The sequence below is a fragment of the Sycon ciliatum genome, chromosome 1, assembly GCF_964019385.1.
Source record: "Sycon ciliatum chromosome 1, ocSycCili1.1, whole genome shotgun sequence".
NCBI lineage: Eukaryota > Metazoa > Porifera > Calcarea > Leucosolenida > Sycettidae > Sycon > Sycon ciliatum.
Genome location: NC_088643.1, coordinates 4393291 through 4420701, shown reverse-complemented (window position 1 = coordinate 4420701; position 27411 = coordinate 4393291). Strand labels below are relative to the sequence as shown.

At 47.2% G+C, this 27411-nt stretch overlaps 1 protein-coding gene across 1 annotated transcript; it reads right to left on the bottom strand.

The window, feature by feature from the left end:
- Positions 1-225: 225 nt before the first annotated feature.
- LOC135810500 (uncharacterized) lies at positions 226-26591 on the bottom strand. Its single transcript, XM_065323994.1, has 13 exons — positions 26213-26591; positions 20376-20604; positions 18752-19024; positions 18073-18211; positions 17434-17536; positions 16812-16907; positions 16176-16266; positions 11420-11497; positions 9987-10078; positions 3535-3688; positions 3285-3353; positions 2416-2510; positions 226-1562 (listed from the first exon to the last, which is right to left on the bottom strand). Exons 1-13 carry the CDS (start codon positions 26443-26445, stop codon positions 1463-1465), a joined length of 1752 nt encoding a protein of 583 aa, XP_065180066.1. The 5' UTR covers positions 26446-26591; the 3' UTR covers positions 226-1462.
- Positions 26592-27411: the final 820 nt, after the last annotated feature.

Sequence of the window (27411 nt, the reverse complement as noted above, 5' to 3'; positions counted from 1 at the left end):
AAATCGGCCTTTATCATTGCTGAAGGAAGCACACCCTGGAATGCTGGTTACACTGGGTGCAGAGCATAGTCCGATTGGACGTGGACGCGGGGTGATGTTGGCTACTGGCGGACCACTGCCGGTACTGGGGTGGAGTGTCCCATTCTAGAAAGTACTCAATGTGCAGGCCTCATGGGAGCACTTTCGGCTGGGCACATCGGTACAATATACTGTAGTCGACCAATGTCAGAGAAGGAAATACCTCAAGTCAGCTTTACACTGAAAATGACACTTGAACACTACTGAGAATGACTAAAGATGTCCGCTTAAATCGCAGGAAAAAGTCGTAACGTTATCTTGTTGGAGTTTCTGCAGATTGCAAAAATGTCGGTGAAAATAACTGGAGACTTCGTGTGGCCCTAATACATTTTGTGAAAATAATCTCAGCCAATAAAAAAAGAATTTCTAGAGCAAAACAAATGTAATCACTCCGGGCCTAATTCCCGAAACCTACCTAAAGAGCACGAGCGACAAGCTTGACGAGCATATGTAAGCTGCTCCTGGCATAGTCACCAGCAGTGCAAAATAGAAACCAGCTGACAGCAGAGCAAGAAATACCCTACGAGAGTGATGCTATCGCCACTCTGTCTACCTAAACAAATAATTGAAAAATCACAAAAACCGAAGGCAGAGCGAGGTCTAGCTTGTAAGTTGAGTTTCACGTTACGCAGCCCTATCATGGCAATATATCTAACATGAACCTCTGCCCGTTGTGCTGTTGAGCACTGTGGGCACCCAGAAACAAATTTTACTGCGTAAAAATCACATTAAATAAGGAAAAATAAATGAAGGACAAAAAAAATGTTACGAGTGCCGACCAGCTGCCCACCAATGTAACCAGATAATACACAATCAGCTAGTGCGCCATCAGACTACATTGGCTCAACATCCGAGTTCCAATTAAAATAAGGATTAACAAAATGACTGCAGAGTTGCTACACGCGCACATAAATTCAAGGAGCTCACGCCGTCAGAAATGCCAGAAACGAAGGCTCGGTGCACAAACGAACATGTTACGCACTGGCGTTTCATGTGATCAAACAATATCATTGACGATAGACGGCTTCTTTACTTCTATATTGAGTGGGAAAGACCCAAGGACGGAGATTTGCCCTCATTTGGAGATGAAATTTTAGAATCGTAGCGTTTTAGACCGCAACGGTGGTGGATGGTAGTGTGGCTACGAGATGACTAACTGGCTGCAGTGGAGTCTCCAAATATTGAAGACAGCTGCTTAGAAGCACTACAACGAAAGCAGTTGAAAACAAAGTGGACAGCTGGAGCAAGACCACTGCTGTTATTCTGAGTTTACACTATAGCGAGTACTTCTGTGATTGCCATTTCAGAAGAAAGAATAGGCAACGGAGAAATGGCGACATGAAGAACGGTACCTGCACTGTCCGACGGCGGTTGCTACATGACTTCACTTGTTTTTGTGCACGAAAACAGACTCTGCTGCCTTGCATGGCGGGATATCGGCATAGATACGATCCGTACTGCCAGACACCTGCAAATACCGGTTCCTTGATCACAGAAGAAACAGCAATAACACAACAACAACAACAACAACAAACGTAATAAGCCCATTGCGCAATGACGTAATTTGTACGGCGAACACCCCACACAGCCACCTGGGCATGGTCGTCTGGGGGCCGGTGTTGAACAGTGCATTGCTGATCCCAGCGTACTCACATGCATTACTCATACCTTCCATCTTTGGCAATGGGCAATGGGCTTATAGGAGTGAGGCATCCTGTAGCTTCATAACTCAAAGAGAAAATTAAATGGTGAGCACACATGCTCTTTCCCTGGACATTGCAAATTCACAACTCAGTTCACTGTATCTGTATTGACGTTTCGGTAAATTGCCATCATCACGATGCAATATGAAGTGGAACAAAAAAAAAACAGCAAGGCAAATTGACGTCAGCACTCCGAAAACTGAAAACTGGAAACGGCGCCAATGCAGGCTTTTCAGCTCCGACATCCTTGCCAGTGTTTCCGTGCTGGTCAATGAAATCCAGAAGTCAAAAGGCAGCTAGGGATAGGCAATAGGGCCTGGATCATCATCAGGGTGAGACAGAAAACGATTGTGCACTTGCGGGCGCATAGAAAAGCTCCTCAAGACCTCCAAACTCTAGATGCGCTTGAAGCTGGAAGACGCCCGTGTATACTGATGTACGCATGCGGACTACTACAAAACACACGTGTTTTCCAGGCACCACTAAAACACTTAGTAAACATGACCAGGTCTCTCTAGGTGGGCGCCCGTTTGGCACGTAGTAATAAAGAAATCATCGGGATCTATCTGTCTTTTCTTCCCGTTTCTTTGTTTTCCTTGAGAGGAGAGAGAGAAGCGGGGGTATAGCAGCTTACCAAACGTCGGGGAAACGGTTGTTTACTTCCTCCCGTGGCAGCGACCCGTCCGCAACGTGATCTATCACATAGTGCACAAAACCAAGTGCCAGGTCCTGCAGCAGAGCAGACGACAGAGAGGACACACTTCACGACTTTTTTGCTTTCAGCAACAATTTGTAGTTCATGCCATGCCTGGTCAAGAACCACAACCACTTATCGTACATATTCGGGAATATAGTGGACTTTCGTATATTAAAAAAAAACCAAAAAACTATGTCTTCTTTTGACACGTAACAAGGGTGCCCGGCCTCCCGCTTTACTTCTATTTTAAGCTTAAGAGGTCGCTATGGCAAGGCCTGGACAAAAAGGAGGTGGAGGACGATGGTGGAGTCACTCTCTTGGTGTGAGGCCGGCTCTAGCCATTGCTTAAAGTGGGTATACATCCAAACCATGTCATGTGATCAGTTATCCATAGCTGCATTGTAGATTGACAACTGCAGCATGCATACATGTGCGCATGCAGGTACATGCACAAGCACACATGTGTGTACACACATACACACACACACACACACACACACACACACACACACACACACACACACACACACACACACACACACACACACACACACACACACACACACACACACAGAAACACACAGACACACACACACACAGAAACACACAGACACACACACGCACACACACACACACACACAGAAACACACAGACACACACACGCACACACACACACACACACACACACACACACACACACACACACACACACACATCAGCATGAAAGCAAGCTTCAATTTCCGACACTTGACCAGTACAAGTAAGTGTAACTGACATGAAGTGGTATTGCACATGTGAACACTTACCAGCCACTGCCGGTGGCAATCTTTGCCAAACTCTAGCCAACTGTCGATGTCCTGAAAGCGCCGTGTGATCTACAAGAGCAACAGCAGCAGCAACAGCAGCAGCAACAGCACTTGTCAGTTACTAGAAAACAGGTGTAATGGCTGCTGTTGCCTGGGCTGGCATAAAATGTGGAGAAGGGTAGGAGGCTGTCTCGAGCTAGCAGCAAACAGTGTCATTATTCGCTCCTCTTAGGCCGGCATAGCCACACACCTTGTCATAAACTCCTCTCATGTAGTGGCCCTCCGACGGCAGCTGGGACGGTGCCTTCTCTCCTTTCGCTGCCGGCTTCTTCTGCTTCTCGCGGCGATCCAGGACACGTAGCGCTGTCTTGGTCTTCTCGCGAATAGCCCGGATGCAAATGTACCTGCATATCGTGTCACGTGCGTACATGTACACACAGACAGACATACAGACAGACACACACGCACACACACACACACACAGATCTTTTCATTCCCTGTATGTCTTTGCTTGACAGATACAACATTTCCTACAGAGCTAATAATATACTGAAAATCTTGCCCAGATTCTTGTTTTACTGCGCCCCGCCCCGCCAGCCACCCCGCAGCACGCAGCCAAGCCCCAAACGCACGCGGCGCACAGCCACCTTCGCCAGTCTGGTAGGGTCAAACTTCATCGCTCTAGGTCTGGGTTTCGATACAGGGGAACCCTAGTGTACCGTAGCACGTGCTGACACTTCCAACAGCCAGCCAGGAGTCGCGCCATATGCCAGTTTTCTCGTACGCACTTTCACGCAACGGTCAAAAACTCAAAACCGTACAGCTGCTGCTGTTTTCTTCATTTCTTCTTCGCTATGGCCGCTCGATCTTTACTTTGAGGATGCCGGGGCGGTTTTCGAAGAGGCTCAGTGCCAGGGAAGCTGTTGAGGCCATATTTACGGGTGAGGATAGGATGATGGCTCAGATGAGTCCTCAGGACTTTGTGGCGAAGTTGAGGAAGACGAAATACAGAAATCTGAGTAACCAACATGTCTTGCATTAAATTTTCTCAAACAATGAGAATGCAACGCCAGCAACAAACAGATGCAGCAAAATACAGCCGTTGCTTACACTGCTTCTAGAACGCTTCCAGTCAGTCACTGCGTGCACGTACCTACTGGAGATATACCTATAGATGAGGAACTGGTGCTGTTCAAGGGGAGGCTGCAGTTCAAACAATACATACCTAGCCAGCGTTCACGCCTGGGGATCAAGCTGTATGCATTGTGTGACCGTCATGGATGCTACTGGAATGCTAGGATCTACGATGGTGCTCCCCAACCGTCGAATCCACTGACACAGCAACATGTGGACGCTACAGGAGCCCTCACAGTACACATACTTGATTCGCTAATCGACAAAGGATTTGACCTCAATGTGGACAATGTTCACACTTCACCGAAGCTTGCCGAGTACCTACGTGAACACAACACGAGTATGTGTGGAATACCCATAGAGCTAAAGAATCCGGAGCACGCTATGCACATCGGAGGAAAGCTGACATCCTCCTGGTGAAGATGCACGACACGAAGGTCATATACCTTACCTCAAATCATCACAATGCGGACCTCTAGCCCACCAGAAAGCGGACAGGTGACAACCGGATCAAGGGATACCTAAAGGTGAACACCAACTACCATCTCGAGAGGTGTTGACAAAAACGATATGACGATTTCAACGTATAGCGGGCTCAGAAAATCGTATAAATGGTACAAGAAAGTCATATTCCACTGGATTGAAGGAGCAGTACACAATGCATACATCCTCTACAAGCTGCAGCCTGGCAAGTGCCCTGAGCATTAAGCATTCATCGTCGCTGTTGTCAACGTACTGCAGTTGTCAAAGCACTGCTGCTGTCAAAGAACTGCTGTCTAGTGCTGATGCTGACAGAGTGGATGCTGCTTCTCCTATTCGTAACCGCCACCTCAGCAAGCAGTATCCACAGCTTATTACTAGTACGAACGCCGAGAAGTGGCCGGCCAAGCGATGCAAGCGATGCAAGGGATGTCTGGGGGCATGGCGGGCGTCACGAGTCCGCACACCATCAGTGCAAGCAGTACCCTGACCACCGTGGCTTCTGCATACCGTGCATAGACACCTGCTTTGAAGCATTTCATGAAGCTGCTGAGTACCGACGTGATCTCAAGGAAACCAATCTCGCTTGCGGCCGGAAATTGCCACGGAAGCCTGAAAACTCTGCGCATAAAGCGTTTTAAATCCAATATGAAATAGCCATGAAACAGCAATAGTTCAGATGGATAGAGCGTTGCTCATGGCAGGCTGGATCCCGGGTTCGAGTCCTGGTGGGGTTAGCGTTTTATTCTCTCTTTTCAGGCAGTTCACTTCCCCGACTGATCCTTTGAAACAACAATACGTACTCATCTAAGGGCCTATCGACACTACAACAAAAACCGCGTACAAGTAACTTTTCCTTGTAAGTTGTCATGGAGAACCGTAGGAAACGGCGCAAAAGTGAAAAAGTCGCTTGAACGTAATCAGCAACTTCCGAACTCCGATACAAGGCCACTTTTTACTTTCAAGTAGCTTTTCCAGGTTTCGGAATTAGCTAGTTGTTGAAGTATTTTGTTGAAGTATCTTGAGAAAATGCCGAGGGTTGTGTTCTGTGAAGAGCTGGAAGGAAGCTCATTGAGCTGTGGGCTGCAGAACAGAAAGCGAGCAATGGGACGATGAAAAAGCGGTCGGTGAAGGAGAAGGAGATGCCGTGAAGTTGAATTTATTCGGCCGCGAGCTGTATGGCGATAAATTTCAGAATGAGATCACAGTGCCGATTGTTCACAACAAGCTGGACAACCTACGTACCAAGGCCAGGGAGCAGTACAAGAAATATCGCCGCCACACCGCTACCAGCTCTGGTGCTCCAAGCGAAGATTCCGGCGATGCCGACATAGATCTGGAAGCTGCTTGCAGAGCTTGGGGTAATTTCAAGACCTGGCACTCACTATTCAAATTGGTGCCGGGGTATGGCCCCATCACGAGTCTTAACTCCGCTGCCCTGCCCACTGAAACTGCCGCGGAGACCCTACAGCGACCAGCTCCTCTTCGTTTTGGAGTGGCCAGCTCTTCAAGTCCACTTGAAAACCCATCCAGTGGTAGTGCGCCACCAACCCCTGTGATACCTGCACCATCACCATCACCACACACCGTCAACATGCACCATGGGGGCCAGTCTTTTGGCGATGACACCAACCATTTTGGCGATGACACCGACCATAATGCACTGGATGAAGCAATGCTTGCAGAGGCCAGTGGCAGTGCAGCTGCCACAGCAGCAGTTGCCAGCGCATGTAGCACTCCAGGTCGTCCAGCCGCATACAAACCAGGATTGCATGGCCAAGCATCCAGGAAGCGGTCAAGACACATTGTGCTGGACTCTGACTCGGAAAGCGATGAACATGGGTCCGACAGTGACCATCACACACCTGTCACTCCCACCGAACAGCCAAGTGTGCGTACAGCGGTGGGGAAAAATGAGGCAACCAAAAAGACAAAAAAGACCAAAAGAAAAGCTGCAGGCGAGTCCTCTATATCCGATGCTGTCACCAAGTTGTGTAACACTCAAGTCCAGCTGCAACATAACCAGCAAACGTTTTTGGCTGGAGTTATGCGGCAACAGCAGGATCATACGCAAGCGCTGATTCAAAGCCAAATGAAGTTCACGGCGGATCTTTTCAAGAAGTGTACCTCTGATGATTGATTTGCTCACGACTTATTCACTATCGTACAACTTGTGATTTTGTTTTTTATCTCTTCAAGCAGATCTTCATAGCTTGTTTTGACACATGTATAATGAAATTGTGATACCAAACTGGTGGCAGTTTCTAGTTTGTACTCCCCTGTCCCGTTTTGTACTCCCCTGTCCCTTTTTCTCCTTCACTATGAGCATGTTGGATTCGGAATATTTTTAAATATATGTAGACTAGGTGTGTGGCTGAAGAACTACTGCACTTGTCGTTTTGTTGCATACACTTTGCGTATACTGTCTTTTTCTCGCTCCAAGGTTTTGTAACTTTCAGTACTTGCTCATTTTCTGGGTACAATTGAGTAGCAATTATCATCGTGTGACCAGCAGCAGAATTGAATTACATGTACTACTTTCAGCACATTCAGTGGTCCAATTATTTATGTAGTGGTGCCAGGTGTGCGAAGACACACTGTAGTGAATTGTATGAAATTATCTATGAATTCTTGATTCACATTGATATGAGATGAGGTGAGGTTCAAACATTGTGAACATGGCGAGCCAAGCAATTGCGAATGTCAATTGCAGGTGATGATAGTAACTCAGCAGGTGGCAATGGTGCATAATTTGTAAGACAAGGCAGGTATCCTGAATGCCTTCGTTCAATAATGTTGTGGAGTGCACAACTCAGCATGCCAGCTCGGCTGGCAAATTGAGGATCACTGCTGTTGCACTTGGAAAGAACTGCAAAGCGTTCTTTGGCTCGTCCAAACACGCACTCCACTACATGTCTAGTGCAAATCTGAGCCCAGTTGAACGACTCTTGCTCTGGTGCCAGGTTGCCATCATCTCTAAAGATACGCATCAAAGTTGTAGAGAGTGGAAATGCGCTATCTCCCACCAGATATGGGCGAATGGTCGTTCCATCCGGGCAAGGCCAGACAGGTGCGTTGAGCCAAATTTTGTCATCTATATTCCGCTTCAGTTGACTGATGTTATAGACAGCAGCATCTCCCGCTGAGCCAGGCGCACCAATGTCCACATAGGTAAACAGACCACGGCTATCAACACACGCTAGGAGAAGGATTGACGTGTAGCCCTTGTAGCACCAATAACGATCACCAAACAGAACTGGCTTTGTTATCTGCGTGAAAGTCCCATCCACAGCACCGCAACACATTGGTAGATTGCTCAACTCATCGAAACATCTCATGGTGCGTAGGAGTTGTGGCCGAACAGGAAAGACGATGGACTCTTGCGCGACTTCAGCATAGAGGGAGTCGATGGTCTGGTGGACAATTTCCCCAACAGTGCTCGAACCAATGAAGAACAGGGCAGAGATCTCAGAATATGTCTCAGAATGAGCAAGAAAATACAGTGTTATGGCAAGGCGCTTGGCGGGGGAAATCGTCTTTCGAAGATGTGTTGTGTCCCTCTCAAACAAATGTCGATTTCGGCACAGTAGGAACTTGAACGTCTTCTTGCTCATCCGAAAACTAGATATCCAAGCCGATTTCCATCAACGCCTGGACACCAGCCTCACGCTCTCCCAGTTCCCCAGCACTTCTCGTTCCCAGAAACCTCTGCCACCGTGGGTTTCATTTTCTGGATGAGCGGTCCACAATTGACGGCCAAGCGAAGTAGTGCTTGCACTCAGGAGCAGCAAGAGTCCTGCTGTGGGAAAGAAAGAAGATTCTGACTGTTCATCAGTTTCCAAATCGCGCGTGCAGTCAAAAAAACTTGATCGGCTCAATGATTGGCTGAGGTATGTCGCAAACAGCAACCTCTTTCGTCTTCGATTGTCCATAACTGGAGGCATTCTCCACTCGAATCAACAAACAGGGAGACATAGGTAGGAACAACAAGATGAAGCCTCCACGAACAAATTTTTGAGTCGATGATTTCTCTTTCAGATCAATGTGGAACTCTCTGAGATAAAATTTTGAATATGAGGGGAAATTCCCGCGGGCGCTCCTCAAAAGTCACGTTTCACGCCGGCTGTTCTTGCGAGTGTGGATGCAAGTGCACTTGCACGCCACTTGAAAGAGGACGCTACTACGTTTCACACCTGTAGTGTGGATAGGGCTTAATTGTCCGCAAACTCCAATGCAGCCACTTGCTCATTTAGGAAACTTCACTTCTCAACTCCACAAACTCCAAAACGGTCTCTTCACTGCGATTAAAATTAAAGTTTACATTACACCGCCGGTGTAGTGTGGAGTTTGGAGTTGAGAAGTGAAGTTTCCTAATACGTACTCTTTATATATTACACTATATTTGCTTCAATGCCACAGCATCCTAGAACACTAACTGTACACAGTCAATGTTTCAATAGAGCCACATAAGGTCTTATGGCCCCCGGCCAGTCATCTAGCAAATCATGAAATTTACTTGCTTTTTAAAAAGTTTTAACACCTTGTACCTTTTCCAGTCCGGCTATTAAATGTTTTTGGCCAAAATTCAACAATATTTTAAATTGATACAAATGCCATTTTATTGTTTTCAATTTGTTGCTACACTGTCCCCCCTATAGTATCAATACAGGATAAAATCAAAAGTGCGGTTTTCCCGATAAATTTCATGATTTGATAGACAACGACTGATATGGGGCCAAGACCTTCTGTTGCTCTATTCAAACACTGACTCTGTGAGAGAAGTGTTCAAGGGATGCTGGGGCATTGACCCAGGTATACAAAGCACAATGTTTCGCATCACAGCTGGTGTATTGTATCGATACAGGGCACAAATCTAAAGTGTGTTTTGCATCTTAAAAAAAAACATTGAACTGAAAAAAGCTGAACTGAAAAGAATTTAACTGAAAATAATTTTTAATTTAATTGAAGTAGCAGCAAACAAGCCTCGATTGTCCTTGTTGTTCTGTTCTAAAATAACTAACAAAAAAAATAGTACAAGTCCTTCAGGTGTATTGTTGGTGGGACATTGCAGACCCTGCACTGACTCACCACACTGTCTTGCGCTTGAGCAAACCAACTGGACAGCGCTTCTCGTTCAGGAAGTAGAGAACATTCCCCTCGTGGCCATGATCATTACGCACCTATAGAAAGAAGACGATGGCAGCAGGAAAGAGAGAGAGGAGGCTCTTGTTAAGATCACACCTGCACTGGCAATTCACCCCGCTAGCCTTCACTGAAAGAACTGTGACAGCAAAAGAGTGTGTTAGCAAGCTGCGTCGCGCACCCTCTGCCATAGCAAGCAGGTTCATACTTGCAAGTACAACCTCTGTTGTAGCAAGCAGCTTCATTCATCCTCTGTTGACTTTGAGATACTGTGCTACTGGGAGCTGCAATCTCCAGCCAACCAGCCAGTATTGACCTTGCCAGGTTTCATTAGCAGAGCTCTGACTGACCGACTGTTGAGCTCACCAAGGTCAGGTCAGTCTAAAGCAAGATTATCATAGTCTTCTGAATGGATTGCACATGTAGATCGCTCAATCATTCATGAACTGCTGCTCGTACATAATGGAGAGTGGATACCGGTATGCTCATGCCTGGGGAAGGGGGGGGGGGGGGGTAGAGTGAGGTAGGCTACTAGTATTTAAAAGGTGTGACGCCAACATGGACAAGTGAATGTTCAGCCACTGTCCTGTGCTCATACCAAGAGTACATAACCCCAAAAGAGTGTGCAACCCCTGATCTCCGGGCTATGTTAGGTTCGGTAGACAAGAGACTGAGAAAGATTCAATCTGTAAACGACAGAGAAGACTCTCAAAGAAATGCGTGCGTGCATACACAGTAGAGCTAAAGTTGTACGACACTACGTCATAACATAACAGGCTATGGGTGCCGTGTGTGGCGCGCTGCCTGCATTACGTAGTGAAATGACGATCCAGCTGCCTGGATTTTGGTTTTCCTACGGTTTAGCCTCAGCAATATCAAGTGCAATACGGTCAGTTCAAAGGCAATGCCTGTGCGCGACGCATCACATTATATTCGTTCTTAGCAGGAACCGGAGGTTTTTCCTCTGGTGAGAAGGCAGAATTGCCTGTGCTCTAAACGAATTCAAATAAAAGAAACAAACAAACATACAACACCATCCGAAGTTCCCCGAGGATTTGGAAGCAGGAAACCGTAGCAGATCATTAATGAATGGTGCAATAGCCCACATCACGTGGCTACGTAATGCAGGCAACGCGCCGCGTCAGGTCCCATATGCAGAGCTACATACAGTAAAACCTGTCAAGGCGACCACTCGGATAAGGCGACCACCTGTCCAAGGAGACCATTACAACCAGGACCAAGGGATGCTATTTCCAGTCAAATGACCCTGGATAAGGAGACCACCTGGTAACAGAGGCCACGTTTTGAAGGTCCCTTGAGCAGTGGTCGTCTTAGACAGGTTTCCCTGTAGTCTTGGGGTTACGTAGTCTTGTACATACCTTGGTGAGATACACATCTAGTTCATCCAGTGGCAGGTCCTCGCAGGCAACTGGCTCAAGGCCAAACGCTTTGGCCATCTGCATCCGTGAGTCAGACAAGAGCAGAACGAGCAGAAGCCAAAACACTTTCAAAGACACGGCCACACAGCGGAATCACTCTAAAACACCATGTATCAAATGAGGAGACACAACCACTTAGTCCATACTTAGCTATACACTACATTAGAGGCTAATAAGACCACACTTAACGGCCATGCTTGGCAATCACCCATATCTCTACATTATTGCAAGAGTACATAACCCCCCAGAGTGTGAAACTCCGACATACCCTGCTGTCCCGACAGAATTTCAAGTTGACGTCATTATTTATGACGCAATGCTCCTTGCACCAGTGATTTACAACATGTGTACGGGTGCCAACGCATCACACGTTTTTCTTTGCAATAATTTGTACAGGATCGATCTGCTTCGGTCAACCACAGGTTCCGGATTCGTCTGGTAATCCGTGTACAGTGCGCATTGCATCATCAAAATGACGTCAACTTGAAATTCTGTCGGGACAGCACCCATAGTGGAGTTGCACACTCTGGGGGGTTATGTACTCTTGATTATTGGCAGTCTCAACGACATGCTATGAGATATTAGAGAGGTTTTGCATTCCGAATTTCGGAATTATTTTCGGAATGTGGCGGCTGCAGTCGAAAAAGTAGTCGAACTTTCGGAAGTGTGGTGGCGAAAGTGCATGGTTTTCCGAAAATGGATTTTCGGCTCTTTCATGTTTGGGAGTGCATATTTGAATACAAAAAAGTGTATTTTTCATGTTTGTATTTTTTGCTTTCTGCTGCTCTCGATTATTTGAAAATTTTCCACGTATGTAGTTTTGATTTTTGCTGGTTTTGCTGCTCTCGCTGATCTCGCCATGTTGACTAATCTTCTCACACTCCATCACATTCTATCTTCCTTTGCCATGGAGCCTACTGACAGTACAAGACAGTAGTTCGCCAACCTCGTCTTCAGCTGTTGGATCACTTGGTCCACCATCAGTCCGTCCTCGTCTTCGAACCGCACCCAAATTCAGTTTGACCTGCATGGATTTGATCCTGCTCAACCCCTTCGACGCTCTCCATTTTGTTTTGCATGGCAACCCTTCGAAACGAAGTCGAATAAGATTTTCGGAATGCAAAACACTGAAAATACCGTTTTTCGGAACGCGCTTTTTTCGGAAAAGCACAGTCGAAAATTATTCCGAAATTCGGAATGCAAAACCTCTCTATTGGTAATAAAACCTGTTGACTACCACCTCCACCACTACGCGGCGCTCTTAGCCGACTGGACCCTCCCTCCTGCACACAACCATCACCACTGCGAGGACACTTCCGTAGACGATATTGATAACTCCTTCAGACAGCTGTTTCTCTAATACATAGCTCATCAGGGAAGGTAGATGCTGAATGATAAATAGAAGACCAAACTGCTATTATATAGGGTTTTTCCACTTACAAAACTGGCATAGCTGAGGTGATAACGCGGGAAAAGGAAAGTGCGAAGTACTTTTGACGCGCATGGGACATGCATGCCGCGTCAGAAATTCGGCACGGAAAACCAATCACTATGACTACCAGTGCAGAAATAATGTGCCAGAATCAGTGTACTGTGTAGCTAGTGAGAGTCTGTGTATTGCACTTGTCCAAGCGCCATGACGGCATGTAACCTCACCTCACGATCCGCCGACACCGACAGCCACAGCAGCCCCTGGGGCATGACACTGTACTGTAGTGCAATACACAGACTCTCACTAGCTACACAGTACACTGATTCTGGCACATTATTTCTGCATTGATACTAATAGTCACAGACTCATAGTGATTGATTTTCCGCGCCGAATTTCTGACGCGGCATGCATGTCCCATGCGCGTCAACAGTACTTCACACTTTCCTTTTCCCGCGTTATCACCTCAGCTATGCTAGTTTTGCATGTGGAAAAACCCTATAATATAATAGCAGTTTGGTCTTATATATTAATTTTATCATTCAACATCTACCTTCACTGATGAGCTGTGTATTAGCAAAACAGCAGTCTGAAGGAGTTATCAATATCGTCTACGGAAGTGTCCTCGCAGTGGTGATGGTTGTGTGCAGGAGGGAGGGTCTAGTCGGCTAAGAGCGCTGTGTAGTGGTGGAGGTGGTAGTCAACATTTTCTTCAATGGCCGAGAGCTCTGTCGCACCCTGTGATTAAGATAAACAATTTAAAAAAAATAACCATGGTGGGGCTCAATATGGATGAAAGTAAAAGTGAGCGCACTCATACCACGAGAACAAAGGAACAATATTTTAGGATTTGAACATCTCGTGGTATGAGTGTGCTCACTTTACTTTCATCGATATTAGGTTTCTTGTCTCCATGGCGACTTTTTAACATGGTGGGTGGGGCTGAACGGAATATGCCCAGTATTCGAATTAAAAAAAAATCTATTCAGCAATACCAAGAGTACATAACCCCCCCCAGAGTGCGCAACTTCACTTATCAGATCTGGGATGGCGAAATCCGTGTTGCACGTCATGATAATGACATCATGAGTAGGGGACGTGTGGACTGTGTTGCAACGCGTGTCCGCGTCGATGGAACGAGGCAAGTCCGACCCAAAAAACGACGTACATCACGGATTACGCCGTCCCACAACCCCATCCCAGTTGCGCACGCTGGGGGATTATGCACTCTTGGTGCTACACGTAGATGATACGAGGTATACAGTGTGAGTATTGTATTGTGAGTACAGGATTGAGTCTTTTTCTTCAGATTCTTGGCGTTTTGATCATTTTTTTTGTTTTGAGATTTTGTGTCATTATGTACCGGTAAGCATATTTGCTTTGCCCGTACAAGAGGTTTTTCTAGTATGAACATAGATCAGGCTGCGAGCAGGACTTCCAGTCATTCATTGCGTGCACTGCACAAGGTGCACTATACTGGAGTGCAGTGCGAGGATAGGAGATACACATGCAGTAAGTAAGTTGAGTCAAGACTTGCATCTGTGGAGCAAGTGCACTTCACACATCCATGGAAGCGTGGCGTGACTGCCCACAGAAAGTGAACCCACGCACATGCCCCAGTGCAATGCAGTGATGCGAGAAATTTTGTTCGTTTCAGCCCTAATTACCGGTGGGGGGGGGGGGGGGCTGGTCACATGATCAGTGACACCATTATTCCCAGGCATGATCAATCTATGTGAGGTTAAGAATAGAAAGTCACATGTGCGATGAGTGTACATAGGTCATGTGACAAGGTCCCAGTAACAACAAGCATGTCACGTGACTAATTATTTATTATGACAATGTCCCAGTAACAGCAATCAAGTCATTTGATGTATCATGTGACAAGGTCCAAGTAACAGCAATCATGTCATGTGCCAAGCCCCCCCCCCCCCCCCGAACACCAATAAAGTCTACAGAACAGAATAATACGAAGTGCAGTAGGATGCATGTTTTTCAGCTCCCGTTTTTGTATCGTTTATAGGTCGCTGTCGGGGTCTCTGACCCGGAACTTTTGTTGCAGGCATGTCTGCAAACAGAGATTCCACGACCATGGCCGCAGTAGAGAGCGATGAGCAAGAAGAGCGGTGCGGCGTATCAGATAAGCGTTTCCCCACGTCAAACTGCTGCAGCGATTTCCAAAACGCTCTGGCGGTAATAATGGACATGCTTGATGTCGAAAGAGGTGCTGCAGCAGACCATGAAAAAGGCTGATAAACCGCATTGACCTGCTAACTAGGACCTTTCAGGAGCTATCCAGATCCAGTGTGCCGAACATTCCAAATTCAGGAAGTTCAGTCAGTGAGGCCAGTTTGCAAGACTTGGAGGATTTGGACGACAGTGAAGATGCGGCTTGGCATTTGGTGACAGCCAGAAAGCCTGTCAAGAAGAGTGTTGTGTTTGTTGGCAACCTGCTGTGCGATGCCTCACCGGAGCAGCTAGCACGCTTCGTGAAGTGTCCCTCGTCGGAGTTGAAGACTCCCCCTATCAAAATTGTCGACTGTAAAGTTTTTCAGAAGCAGAAGTCGTCGTCTGTCGTCGTCTGCGAGACTGGTAGTCCATGCATCGTGCAGCAAGACGCTGTTAGATCGTCGCTACTATATTCCAGACAGTGGAATTTCGAAAAGTACTCTAGCTCTGATGTCAGTGATGATCATACCACAGAAACTACAGCATGTGACGACACGCAAGCAAATTCTGCATCTCTTTCGGCAGTGGAAACAGATTCGCACGCGCCCTCAGTCAGCGATGTCACTGAAAGCCACAGCAGTATGAATTCAGCTACAGATGACCAGCATAGCCTTTCTTAACATCTGCCGCCTATGCAGGAAGGTCGACGAAATTAAAGAATTCACGTCCAAGCATGGCGTGCATGCCATGGGCGTTGCTGAGACATGGCTAGCTGCTGATGTGACCGCTGGAGAGGTGTCTATTCCTCACTCTTCCTTTTTTCTCATATCAGTATCTTCATCATTTTGCAAGAACTGTGGTAACACACCAAGTGAGAAGGCAGATTTCGCCTGTGCCTAGGGTGAAGTAAATTAAAGCTTTTAACAACAAACAAGAAAGAGAGAGAGAGAGAGAGAGAGAGAGAGAGAGAGAGAGAGAGAGAGAGAGAGAGAGAGAGAGAGAGAGAGAGAGAGAGAGAGAGAGAGAGAGAGAGAGAGAGAGAGAGAGTGTGTGTGTGTGTGTAGACAAGACCTCCAGGGTCAGAGAGAAATCACTCACGTGATGGCAGAGCATTGGATCCAGTGCACCGACGCAGACATCATTGAAACTGTCCATGAAAGACGACCAGCAAATGAACTGCAGCTGCGGTCTGCCACAGGGATGACAATGACAAGCAGAAAACATAGCACAAGGAATGATAAAGATGAACGAGCAGGATGCGCACGTGTGCACAGTACGGCAATGCATGACGGTTAGTGATAACTGATCCAGGAACGGATCTGGTACAGCAATCAACTCGTAAGAGTGCAGAGTATTGAGAGGGACCACAACAGGTGGAATTCTCTACATAGTGCACCAACTTGCCTTGCTAGAAGACAGTGCAGTGGAAAGAGAGACTGGTTTACCTGATCACATGCTAGCTACTAGTATGGAGACAATGCAGGCTATCACGCACACTCATGCACACGCACACACACGCACACACACACGCACACACACACGCACACACACACGCACATACACACGCACGCACACACACACACACCTTCATGCAGAGTCAGAACACCACCAATGGCGTATGACAGGCATATCAAGTCAGCAGAACGGGCCAGCAGAAAACTGATTGCCAGTGCAGAACACCTGGGGAAAATACTCAGAAATGCTGAAAGCAGATACACTAGAAGACGTACTAACCGTAACAGATGACTGAGACTTTCCACATGCTGATACTCAGGCTGAAGGAGCTCGAAAATGGCTGTGTAGCCGGTGCATGCCAGAAACGATAGAAACCTGCAGGGCGAGAGAAACATTCCGCGGCCTTTTTTGATACAAGTTCTGTCATGCTTCTAGCCTAAAAGCATAACCGATACGGCGATACCACGAGTAAAATTATATGTACTAGTCCCCTGCCCCCCCCCCCCCCCCCCATTCCGTGGGTACTAAAACCTCCAAATAGTCCCCCCCCCCCCCCCAAGAGGGTACAGCTCCCAACGAAAATTCACATTGTGTGGACCACCCACCCACCCACCCACCCACCCACTCATGCACATACGCACGCAGGCTACAGCAACACACACACACCTTGAAACCTTGAAACTGCCACCTAAAGGTGATGCAGTGCCTCAAAGAGGCAAGGAGAGCAGAGTTACTTCTTGCATTTGTGTTGAGCCAGGTACTGGAGACGTGTGAACTTCCGAGAGCAGGTCGGCACACACACACAGACACACACACAGACACACACACAGACACACACACAGACACACATACACACACAAACACACACACACACACACACACAAACGCACACTGTGCTTACATAAGGCACTGGCGAGAGTCCAGCTTGTCGAGAGCGTCACAGACGGCATGCGCCACCCTCTCTGCTACCGTGTACTGCCCCTGCTTATACAGACCCAGGTCACCTGCACAAACGGGTACATACACACATACACACAGACACACACATGCACACACATGCACACACATGCACACACATACACAGACAGACACACACATACATATGCAAAGACACGCATACACACATACGCATACACACACATACACACACACACACACACTCACACACACGCACACAAATCGTGCGAGAACTATGTAGAAGTGTGCCCGTCCAGTGTCAACATTTAGGTATTTAAGTACGAGAGGCTCATACTGATACCGCTGTGCGTGGTCCATGAAGCGAAACCTCACCAATTATGAGCACCAACAGAATAGTAGCATGCAACACCCAACACCAACCAATACATCATACTGGGAAGTGATGGAGGGGGGAGTACATAAATTACTACTTTGAAGTAGTAGTCAAAACTACTTCATAGCCTAAGTCTTAACCAGGACCAATGACGTAATGTGACAGGAGGTGTCTCAGGTACAATACACACGGTAGTCTCACAAACACCACTAGCAAAACGCACTGCACAATCGAATACAGTAGACGTACGTCTGCGGCTGAAGACGACATGAACGTTCTTTGAACCAGCAATGAGCACCCATCGGCCGTGTAGGTATCGAGCTGCAAAGTGAGCTGCCTCGCCATTGGCCTTTGATGTTGCCACGACCGACTGAACTTCTGCCAATGACTGAAGTAATCCATAATTATCGGGACCGTTCATGAAGAATTATTACACACGCATGCACGCATTCGTTCACGCACACACACACACACACACACACACGCGCGCGTGCGCACACACACACACACACATTCAAATATGGCTTACTTCGGACATGCAACTTAATCAAACTTTCCAGGACCGATTTCAGTCAAAACGATTTCCACATACAATGTCTGACAATTCGAACTGGGCATGTAAGCCGAATTAGAACACACTTGAGCAAGAAATCCGGCTTTTAAATGCATGAGTACTGATCCACCTGGAACAGCTGGACATGAATCCATGAAGCAATGCATAGCCACTATTAAAACAGAGAGGTCCCAGGCTGTACAATAGAGTGCTCAATACGGAAAGGCAGAGCTAGTTACAACAAGAATAAGAGGATAAAAAAGTGTTTTAACTCCGAGTTTCATGCCTTAAGCGCGCAGTGCATGAAACTTGGAGTAAAAACACTTTTTTAATCCTCTTATTCTTGTTGTCATAGACCTTACTAGCCAGACATACCGATGAGAAGAAGTTGGCCCAGCGAGGCGCTTGCTCCTGCTCTGCACCGCCGCCACCACTCTCAGCAGCATCACCAGCAGGGGCAGCAGCCTCCTCGTCTGGCTGATCTACGAGATCGTTGTCGTCGTCGCCCAGGCCGCCGGTGAACTTGCGCAGTCCGTAGACCGTGCAGATCTGATGCCTGTCCAGCGAGTCCGCCGCTGCCGTCGCCTGACCTGGCGCCAACTCCGCGCTGGCAGTTGAATACTCGAGGAAGCAGTTGCCACGTGCAAGCTGCGAGGACAGACATGGAGAAGAAGAGCACGTGGACATGTGTTTTATCTTATTTAGATGCAGTCCCTCGACTTGACAAACACATCACGGGAAAGCCAAGCTGCATAACAGAGTGACTGCGCAGGTAATACAGGAACGGTACAGGACGCGTATCCCACGATCATCTACTGTAACTTCTCTGTAAGTCAACAAATATTTGGCGCATAATTATTTTTGGCTATTACAGTCAGACCTCGCTTAACCGCACACATCTGTTTTCCACAAAAATATCCGGATAGGCGAGGGAACCGGATAACCGAACACCAGTTATGCTGGATGCATCACGTATGCTGTAAATCTGTAACCAGCTATTTTCTTTCGGATGGCGAGGGATCCGGATAAAAGAGGACCGGATAAGCGAGGTCTGACTGTATCGGTATGGTCATGTTTGGCCGGAAATTTGTTGCGGCTGAAATGTTTTGCAAGGTTCAGTGTGACAGTGTATACAGGCGCCGCGGCAGCAGTAGAGGTCGAAAACGTGATGCGCCGAAATGGGTTTTAACTTTTAGCCCTGGGAGGCCGAAATTTGAATGGGCCGAACATGTGTAGACTTACAGTACGGTAAAACTCGCCAGGTCTGGAAGTCCCTAACTCGGGTACGTCCATCTACCAGGCACCTTTCTGACCCATCTACAGTCACAAAATGCAAATGGCATCTCAACGAAAAACGGCCCCAAAAGCTATTGATTGGCATAAAAAAATATTTACTTGCATGCAGTAAGTATGTATGTTCTGAGATACAGGCAGTTCCTAGATATGGGCAGTAGACCTACTCGGTCCCCACCTGCCCAGGCTAGGGGAGTTTTACTGTATTTATTTTCTCTCCGAAACTCAACACTTCCAAGCCAGGTAAGCAAGAGAGAAAAAATCAATAGACACGCGCCACCAGGACTCGAACAAGGTGCTTTGTTATTGGCGAGCAATGCTCTAACCAACTGAGCTCCAGTATACAGTCAGGCATAGTGGGATGGCCTATAAAAATATAAAGACCATAATAATTGAGAAACAGGTTCAAGTCCTGCTGGAAAGCGGAAGGATTTTCCCCAGCCGTGCTGCGACCTGCAGTTCATTGGGAACTCGTGGACTGGCACGAGGGACATGGATACCGGTGATGAAGGTGTACAGTATTTCTCCAATTATAAGTCGCACCCCATTCCAGGTTTGGGCCGAATTGCTTCAATAGTCACATACATGTAGGTAGGATTTCGCACACGATTGTAAGTCGCAACCCCTTCTTTACCCTTTTAGTTTAGTGTAAAACGGTGTGACTTAGAATCGGGGAAATACAGTGCATTTTACACGCGTAGCTCACTTTGTCGCGCAGTTCTTTATGCTCTGCGTACACTGCATCGTCGGTGAGGGGTCCGCGACGACGGCGGTCGCCTTGTCCCCCCTTGCCTGGCTTCGGCGGCTGCACTCTGAAGTCGGTCAGTCTGGCGTCGCGGCACTCAGCTGGCAGGATGCCGTCCGGTATCTCGTGCTCGTTGCTGCGAATCAGCTGGTGCAGCGGGTTCTCCCCATCACGTGCCCATGACAACCATCTAAAGCCAGAGAAGTAGAACAGATACATGCATACGTGTACAGGTGCTGTTGCCGGGGAGATTCGGGAGTCGGGATGAAAACTAGATCATCATGCATGTTATTCGAACGGATGGAAACATTGTTTGCAATACAATTATCGCCTACATCATTGTATTGCAAAAACGTTTCCAGCAGTTCGAATAACATGTACGATGACCAAGGCAAAAAAAAGCATAGTGAGGGCCCTGAGCTTTCAAGCTCTCTCGTATTATGCCATGAGGCCCATGACAATAGCTTATTTCATTTGTTCTATCCTGTTTTATTTTTCAACCCATAACCTTGGTTCGAACCAGCACTATCGCCCTGCGCTGCATGCATTCCCTCGATACACTTCGAATACATTCACATTCTACCAAATTGCTTCACGTTGTGATCCTGCAGTTGAAAGCCCTATTCCAAGATGTGGCCAGCAGTCTTTGCCGGCACGGCACGGGACATGTACGGGATAGGGCCAGACATGGTGCGTCACGTGATGACGCCCCTATGCCTACGGACCGCAGTCACCGCACACCGAACAAGTTCGGGCCTGATCACGTCTCTTCTCCTGTCGACTGGATGCCTGTTCAGCGGTCTCTTGCTGTCGACACATCTTGGCATGAAGTCGGCAAGTCTCCAAACGACGGGATGTTTGCTCCATTGCTCTTGTTGTCGACGTAGCCTTTCGCGAGCACGGCGACTCTCGAGGCGGCGGGACCTCTCTTCTCCCATCTTCTACTCTCTGTGCAGGCACTCCTGCCGACACCGTCTGCTCAGAGCTTCGACTTTGAGCTTTACACAGGACAGGGTTTGACTGAAGGCGGCTTGGTGCACGATGTCGTGATGAGACTAATTGATAGCTTGAACGGTACACAGCACGTTATCTTCACAGATAATTTTTATTCCTCCGGCAAGCCGGCAGCATCTCTCCAAGCAAAGGGCCTGCACCTCGTAGGTACGATGCGGTCAAACCGACGTGGGTTTCCAGCCGCATTGAAGCAGGATACGAAAGCCTTTGAACGTCGTGCTGAGCGTGGCGCCGCAAGATACGTCAGAGACAGTGCTGTCCTTTATGAACAGTGGAAGGGCAAACGCTGTGTGTCCATTCTGGCAACGGCCCACCGCAGCGATGATTTTTGCTACTGTCCGCCGTCACGGGAAAGATGCACATGGTCATCATGTCCAGCTTGAAGTCCCCCTGCCCAAGTGTGTGAGTGACTACAATCACTCAATGGGTGGGGTTGACTCATTTGACCAAATGGCTGAGACTTACCGCACTCTGCGACGTACCAGGAAGAGCTGGAAAAGTACGTTCTATGACATGGTGGACATCGTGGCGATAAACTCTTTCCGAATGTTCGAGATTCGGAAAGCCGCAAACCCAGATGCAGTGACCCGTGCCAAACGAAATCCGCACAACACATTTCAGGAGCAGCTCATGTGCCAATTGTCTGGCATCGACGTCGCTGAGCCACCACCGCAGCGGCAATACCACCAACAGCAACATGACCCATCTCACCTGCCGGCTGGCAACATGCATATTGTCAAGTTTGACCCAGCAAGGAAGAACTGTGTGCTGTGCTATGAGCTTGACAAGAGAGAGAGAGGAAGTGCTCCACCTACTGCAAGGTGTGCAGGCGCGTGCACCGCGTGGTTTTCTTGGAGCCCGGAAACCACCTTTTTGCGGCCAGCGATATTTTTGCTCATGCGCAACATGCGCTCGCACCTAGTACCTGTGGTCGACAGACTCATCGCAACAATGTGCCAGCAGCCAGTCCTTTGGAATACTTCAGGAAGTCCATCACATACCCACTCCTGGATGAGCTCGACGGCCAATTCACCGCCAGGTTCTCTCATCACCAGCAAGTAGCATCAAGAGGCTTGAATCTTCTACCGAGTTCCATACGCCAACAACCAAGCAGCGTTGATGAAGCGATGGAGTTCTGCAGGGAGCACGAAGAGGATCTACTATCGCCCAATTTCCCTCTTGTCCTGTATTTCCAAACTTTGCGAACGGCTCTTCTTCAATCAATTATATAATCATATTTCTCCAGCTCTGGATCCCGCGCAATCTGGGTTTCGTCGTGGTGACTCGACCGCTCTACAGCTCACCAAGCTGATCCAAAACATTGCCGACCATCGTCATATGGGGCGGAAAGTTGCCATGTGCTTTTTCGACCTCGAGAAAGCTTTCGACACCGTGTGGCACCGTGCATTACTTGCTAAACTTTCCAAAGTTTTCGGTGTGTGTGGCGCAGTGCTGGAGTGGATTACAGACTACCTATCCGGCAGAACGCAAGTTGTCTTTGTAGGTGGACTTCTCTCAGATGCTTCACCTGTTCTGTCCAGAGTGCCCCAGGGATCCATCCTAGGGGCTCTCCTTTTCCTAGTGTATATTAATGATCTTCCCAGTCATGTTCAAGGCGTGTCCCTATTTGCTGACGATACTGCACTGCTCCGGTTCAATGAGTGTCTAGACAGGCTGCGAGACAGTCTCCAGCGTGGTATCAACGAAGTCCATCAGTGGATGACTACCTGGAGACTAAGACATAATATCGCCAAGACTGAGATATTATTCCTGCCGAACTCAGAGCCAACCTACGCATTCACTCTTCCCGGATCCCTCACAGACCTCACAGTGGTAAAGCAACACAAGCATCTTGGTTTGGTCATTGACTCAGACTTATCGTTTAGTAGACATGTCGACTATATCTGTAGCAAAGTCAGTAAAGCTGTTGGCTACCTCGTGTCTCACTGCTCCACCTACCGCTTGAATGCATTCGCCTTTTTTATCATTGCTATATTCTCCCCATTTTTCTCAATTGCTCAACCGCCTGGTCATCCCTACTAAGTAAATCGTTAATGAGTACCCTGGAAGTCCACAATAAGAGGATACTGAAAGTCCTTTTCCGCAAACCATCATACTTTCCTTCTGCCGAGCTGTATGATATGTTTAACACCTTCCCCATCTCTAGTCAAGCAGATCGAAAACTGTGTATTGTTGTTCATTCTATTCGTCTTGACAAAGCCCCGCCACACTTGCGTAAATATAACTGGTTTATTCCCACTCGTCCTACGCGTAATCCCTGCACTTTGCCTAAAGCCCGAACATCAGCTTATACCAGATCTCCGTTTTTCGCTGCCTATTCTTTCTGGCTGGCCCTGCCCCTCTCAGCAAAATCGTCTTGTACGCTAAATGATTTCAAGGCCAACATGAAGCTCGTGTTCTAATAACTGCTACTTCTTCATCGAGATTTGTTTCTCTTGCCTCCAGTAACGTGTAATATTAATTTTTTTGCTTTGTTTTTGTTTACTGCCATGGCTGGCTACCGCCCCCCTCCCTCCATATTGGCCTATATTCTCTGGCCACGGGAAGGTGAGATAAATAAATAAATCTACCTGTTGATCAAAGTTTAGCAACACTGGAAGCAGAGCTGTCACGGTGGGTACTTCTGATAAGTAAGCTTCCTGAGTCTGAAGTTCCTGCCAACATTCCGGATGCCCTTGTCCTCGCACGAAAGAGCTTGTTTCCCTGCATCACTCGCCTGCTGCAGCTGGTTGCAGCCTGGCCTGTCACTTCAAATTCATGTGAGAGATCCATCAGTGCCCTTCGTCGCAAACCTACTTGCGAAGCACCATGTCGCAGAAACGCCTGTGTGAACTGGCTCTTCTCCACACACACTACCGTCATGCCGTGGACCCCGAGTCTAATATCAAACGGTTCCTGGCACTGAGGCCAAGAGCGATTGTTGCCCCTGGCTTGATGGATGAAAAGGTGGCGGCTGACAGTCACAATGAGTCAGACAGTGACACGGATTGACCTGCTTCTTTGACTCACTTACTAGCAAGAGTGTCTGAATCTTCCTGAAGTAGTCTTCTCCCCCTGGCCCCCGCCACACAACAACCCAAACTCTTGATTATATCTTCAATACTTATATTCTATCAACAAATGGTGAGGGCGCAGGAGGAGAGAGACATACTTGGTGAGGACAAAACCACGACGGGAAAGACTCCCGGGAAAAGACTCTCCGAAAACAACAAAGAACAAGCAGTAATAAACCGGCGACAAATCGAGACGACCAATCAGGGACCAACACGTACAGAACACATGACCAAGACCAAGACAACCAGACCACGGACGAATCACACATGACTCTCATTCCCAGACCAAACTAGCACTGCGCATGTACAGCATTCACTTGACAGTCACTCTCACACAGACGGAAGCACATCCTCACACTCTGACAACGCGTACTCTTGCATGCACCACATACCATAAACGTCACACATCACACCATACTCGCACGTCCACTTAGACCATATATGACATCAGACACTGGACTCCACAAGACAAGAACCAAATACAACAACATGCGTAAATCATAGTCGTACTGAAGTAATACAAATTCGCAACATTCCTTCACTACTTCGAACTACTTGTATAACGTCGGCTAGCCTATTCATTTATCCTGTGTCAGGAAAATGCCTTTGTACCACATTTATTTTGATGGCGGCGGGACTGGCAGCCATAACTTTTAAAACTTTCTTTCAGTGTGTAATACTGCTGAATCTGCAGGTAGCTTATTGCAAAATGGCGGTCGAAATTGTTTTGGAAACCACCTTTTTTGATCCGGTGCACGCGCCTGGTGTGCAATGCCTTTCTCCATGTCAACCGTGACTGGGACTGCTTCGATCGCTACCACGCCATGAAGCTTGCGTGAAACCCCGTCAAGTCAGTCAAGTCAGTGAACTGATACTTACCCATGTTCCTGTTCCTACAGTTGCTACAATAGAGCTGCAAGGATTTGCATAGATAAATTTCTGAACCTACACACAAAAAAGATATGGTGAACTCGGAGGATCGTATTCTTTGCTATTCTGTTATAAACCCTTGCATTTGGCCAATTTCCCTTCATCCCATGGTGCTGAGAGTGCATGCAATGAATTCTCTGGGGTCAAAACCTACAGAACACATGTTACATATCACAATTCTGTAAGGTTACAGAGTTATGAACTACTAAACACAAACAGTCGGAATTGACCAATATAGCCCTTTCCAGTGGTCACGCGGCTCCAAAGGATTAAAATACATAAAACTCTCCTTCTCCATGCGCTCTAAAACCAAACTTTTAGAGCACATGGAGAAAGAGAGTTTTATGTACAGTGCTGGCAACTGAAATCCGACCTCTCAGCGATGCGTTCGCATTCTAGCGGTGTCTATTTCGCAGTTTTACTATCCCATGTTGGGTCTTTGCGATGTGAGCTCAGGGGTCGGATTTCAGTTGAATAAGACAAGCTGAATCGACATTTGTGTATACTTTATTCATGCAATCAAGAGTGCATAACGAAATGTGATAGCCGAAAATTAAAATTTCACACAAAACCTCACAATAATCACACACATAATGAAAAGCTACAAGACCTTTCCCCTCGTTATACTCTTTCCCATGCACTCTTGATGCAATGTAAAACTTGTCTTGTTGATCGCGGTTATCAAAAATAATTATTGTCTCCTCGGCCTCGCCGTTTGTTCAAATTTTGTTTTATTTTTATGGAAATGAATAGTTGAGTTAATTCGTTCAGAAATCTAACCTTCGTGCACTATCCTGCTCACTAGCAGCAGCTAAAGTATCACAAGGCGATGATAGAGATGTGCTATGATCACCGAGACGTAACGAGAATAGCTCCACTGCGTTTTCTCGCACGTTGTCCGGTGCGTCTTTCATCGGTGAGGAGAGGAGAAATTCTCGGAACACATCCTCGGTAGTTACGGGTGCCGTGTCTCCCAAATCATCACTGAAGCAAGGGCCTGCAGCAGATGCCATTACTAATGCTTACGCTGACCGAATATTACTTTGATTGCGGGTCAGGTCCCTTCTTCGTTCATTCTCCATTCCCTCTTGCAAGTTCGAAAGTCTTTTCAAGAGGATTTGATTTTCGAACTGTTTCAAACACACATGCAATATTAAAAAAGTAATGACATGACCTTCACGCACGCCTCGGCCACGTGTGCATGTGTCACATTGAAAAACAAACAGATGTACTACTACAGTCAACTTCGCTTATAACGACACTCGGCGGGGCATCAAAAAAGTGTCCTTATTCGCGAAGTGTCGTTATTAGGCCTCCGCGGAATATGCTCGTATTTTTACCGATAATTCTTTTGAGCATTGCTCAAAATTTCGACCGATTATTCCCGAAATTCCACCAATAATTCTCACAATAATTCTTTTTTTCTTCCCTTTTTTGCAGATACCGTGCCGCGTACGGGTTTTTTGCCACTTGTACGGGCAAAAAAATCACGGTTCGCGTGAAACTCGGCTGGAAGCTTTTTTTTCTTTCTTTTTTGAAATACCGGGCGATCAACTAAGGATCATGATCTTTTTGGTACAAATCAGGGTGTTATAAATGGAAAAAAATTGAAAAAAGGGGGGCATTGCTCAAATTTTACCGATTATTCCACAAAAATTGCCAATAATTCCCGTTTAAAAAATCACACCGATAATTCCCGAAATTATGCCGGCACATTCCGCGGAGGCCTAGTCGTTATACCCGAAGTCTCATTATGTATTACAGTTGGAAGGGACTTTGCTCTGGGCACGGAAATGCTGTCGTTATTCGCGAATTGTCGTTATATCCGCAGTCGTTATTAGCGAAGTTGACTGTACTCGATCGTAGCTGGATCTGATCATATTGTGCAGTGTCATCCATGATGTAGCATCGGTACATGAGTTTTTGCCATACCAGTACGAGTACTAGACTGTCTGCACTCTGCATTCACTATTATTAGT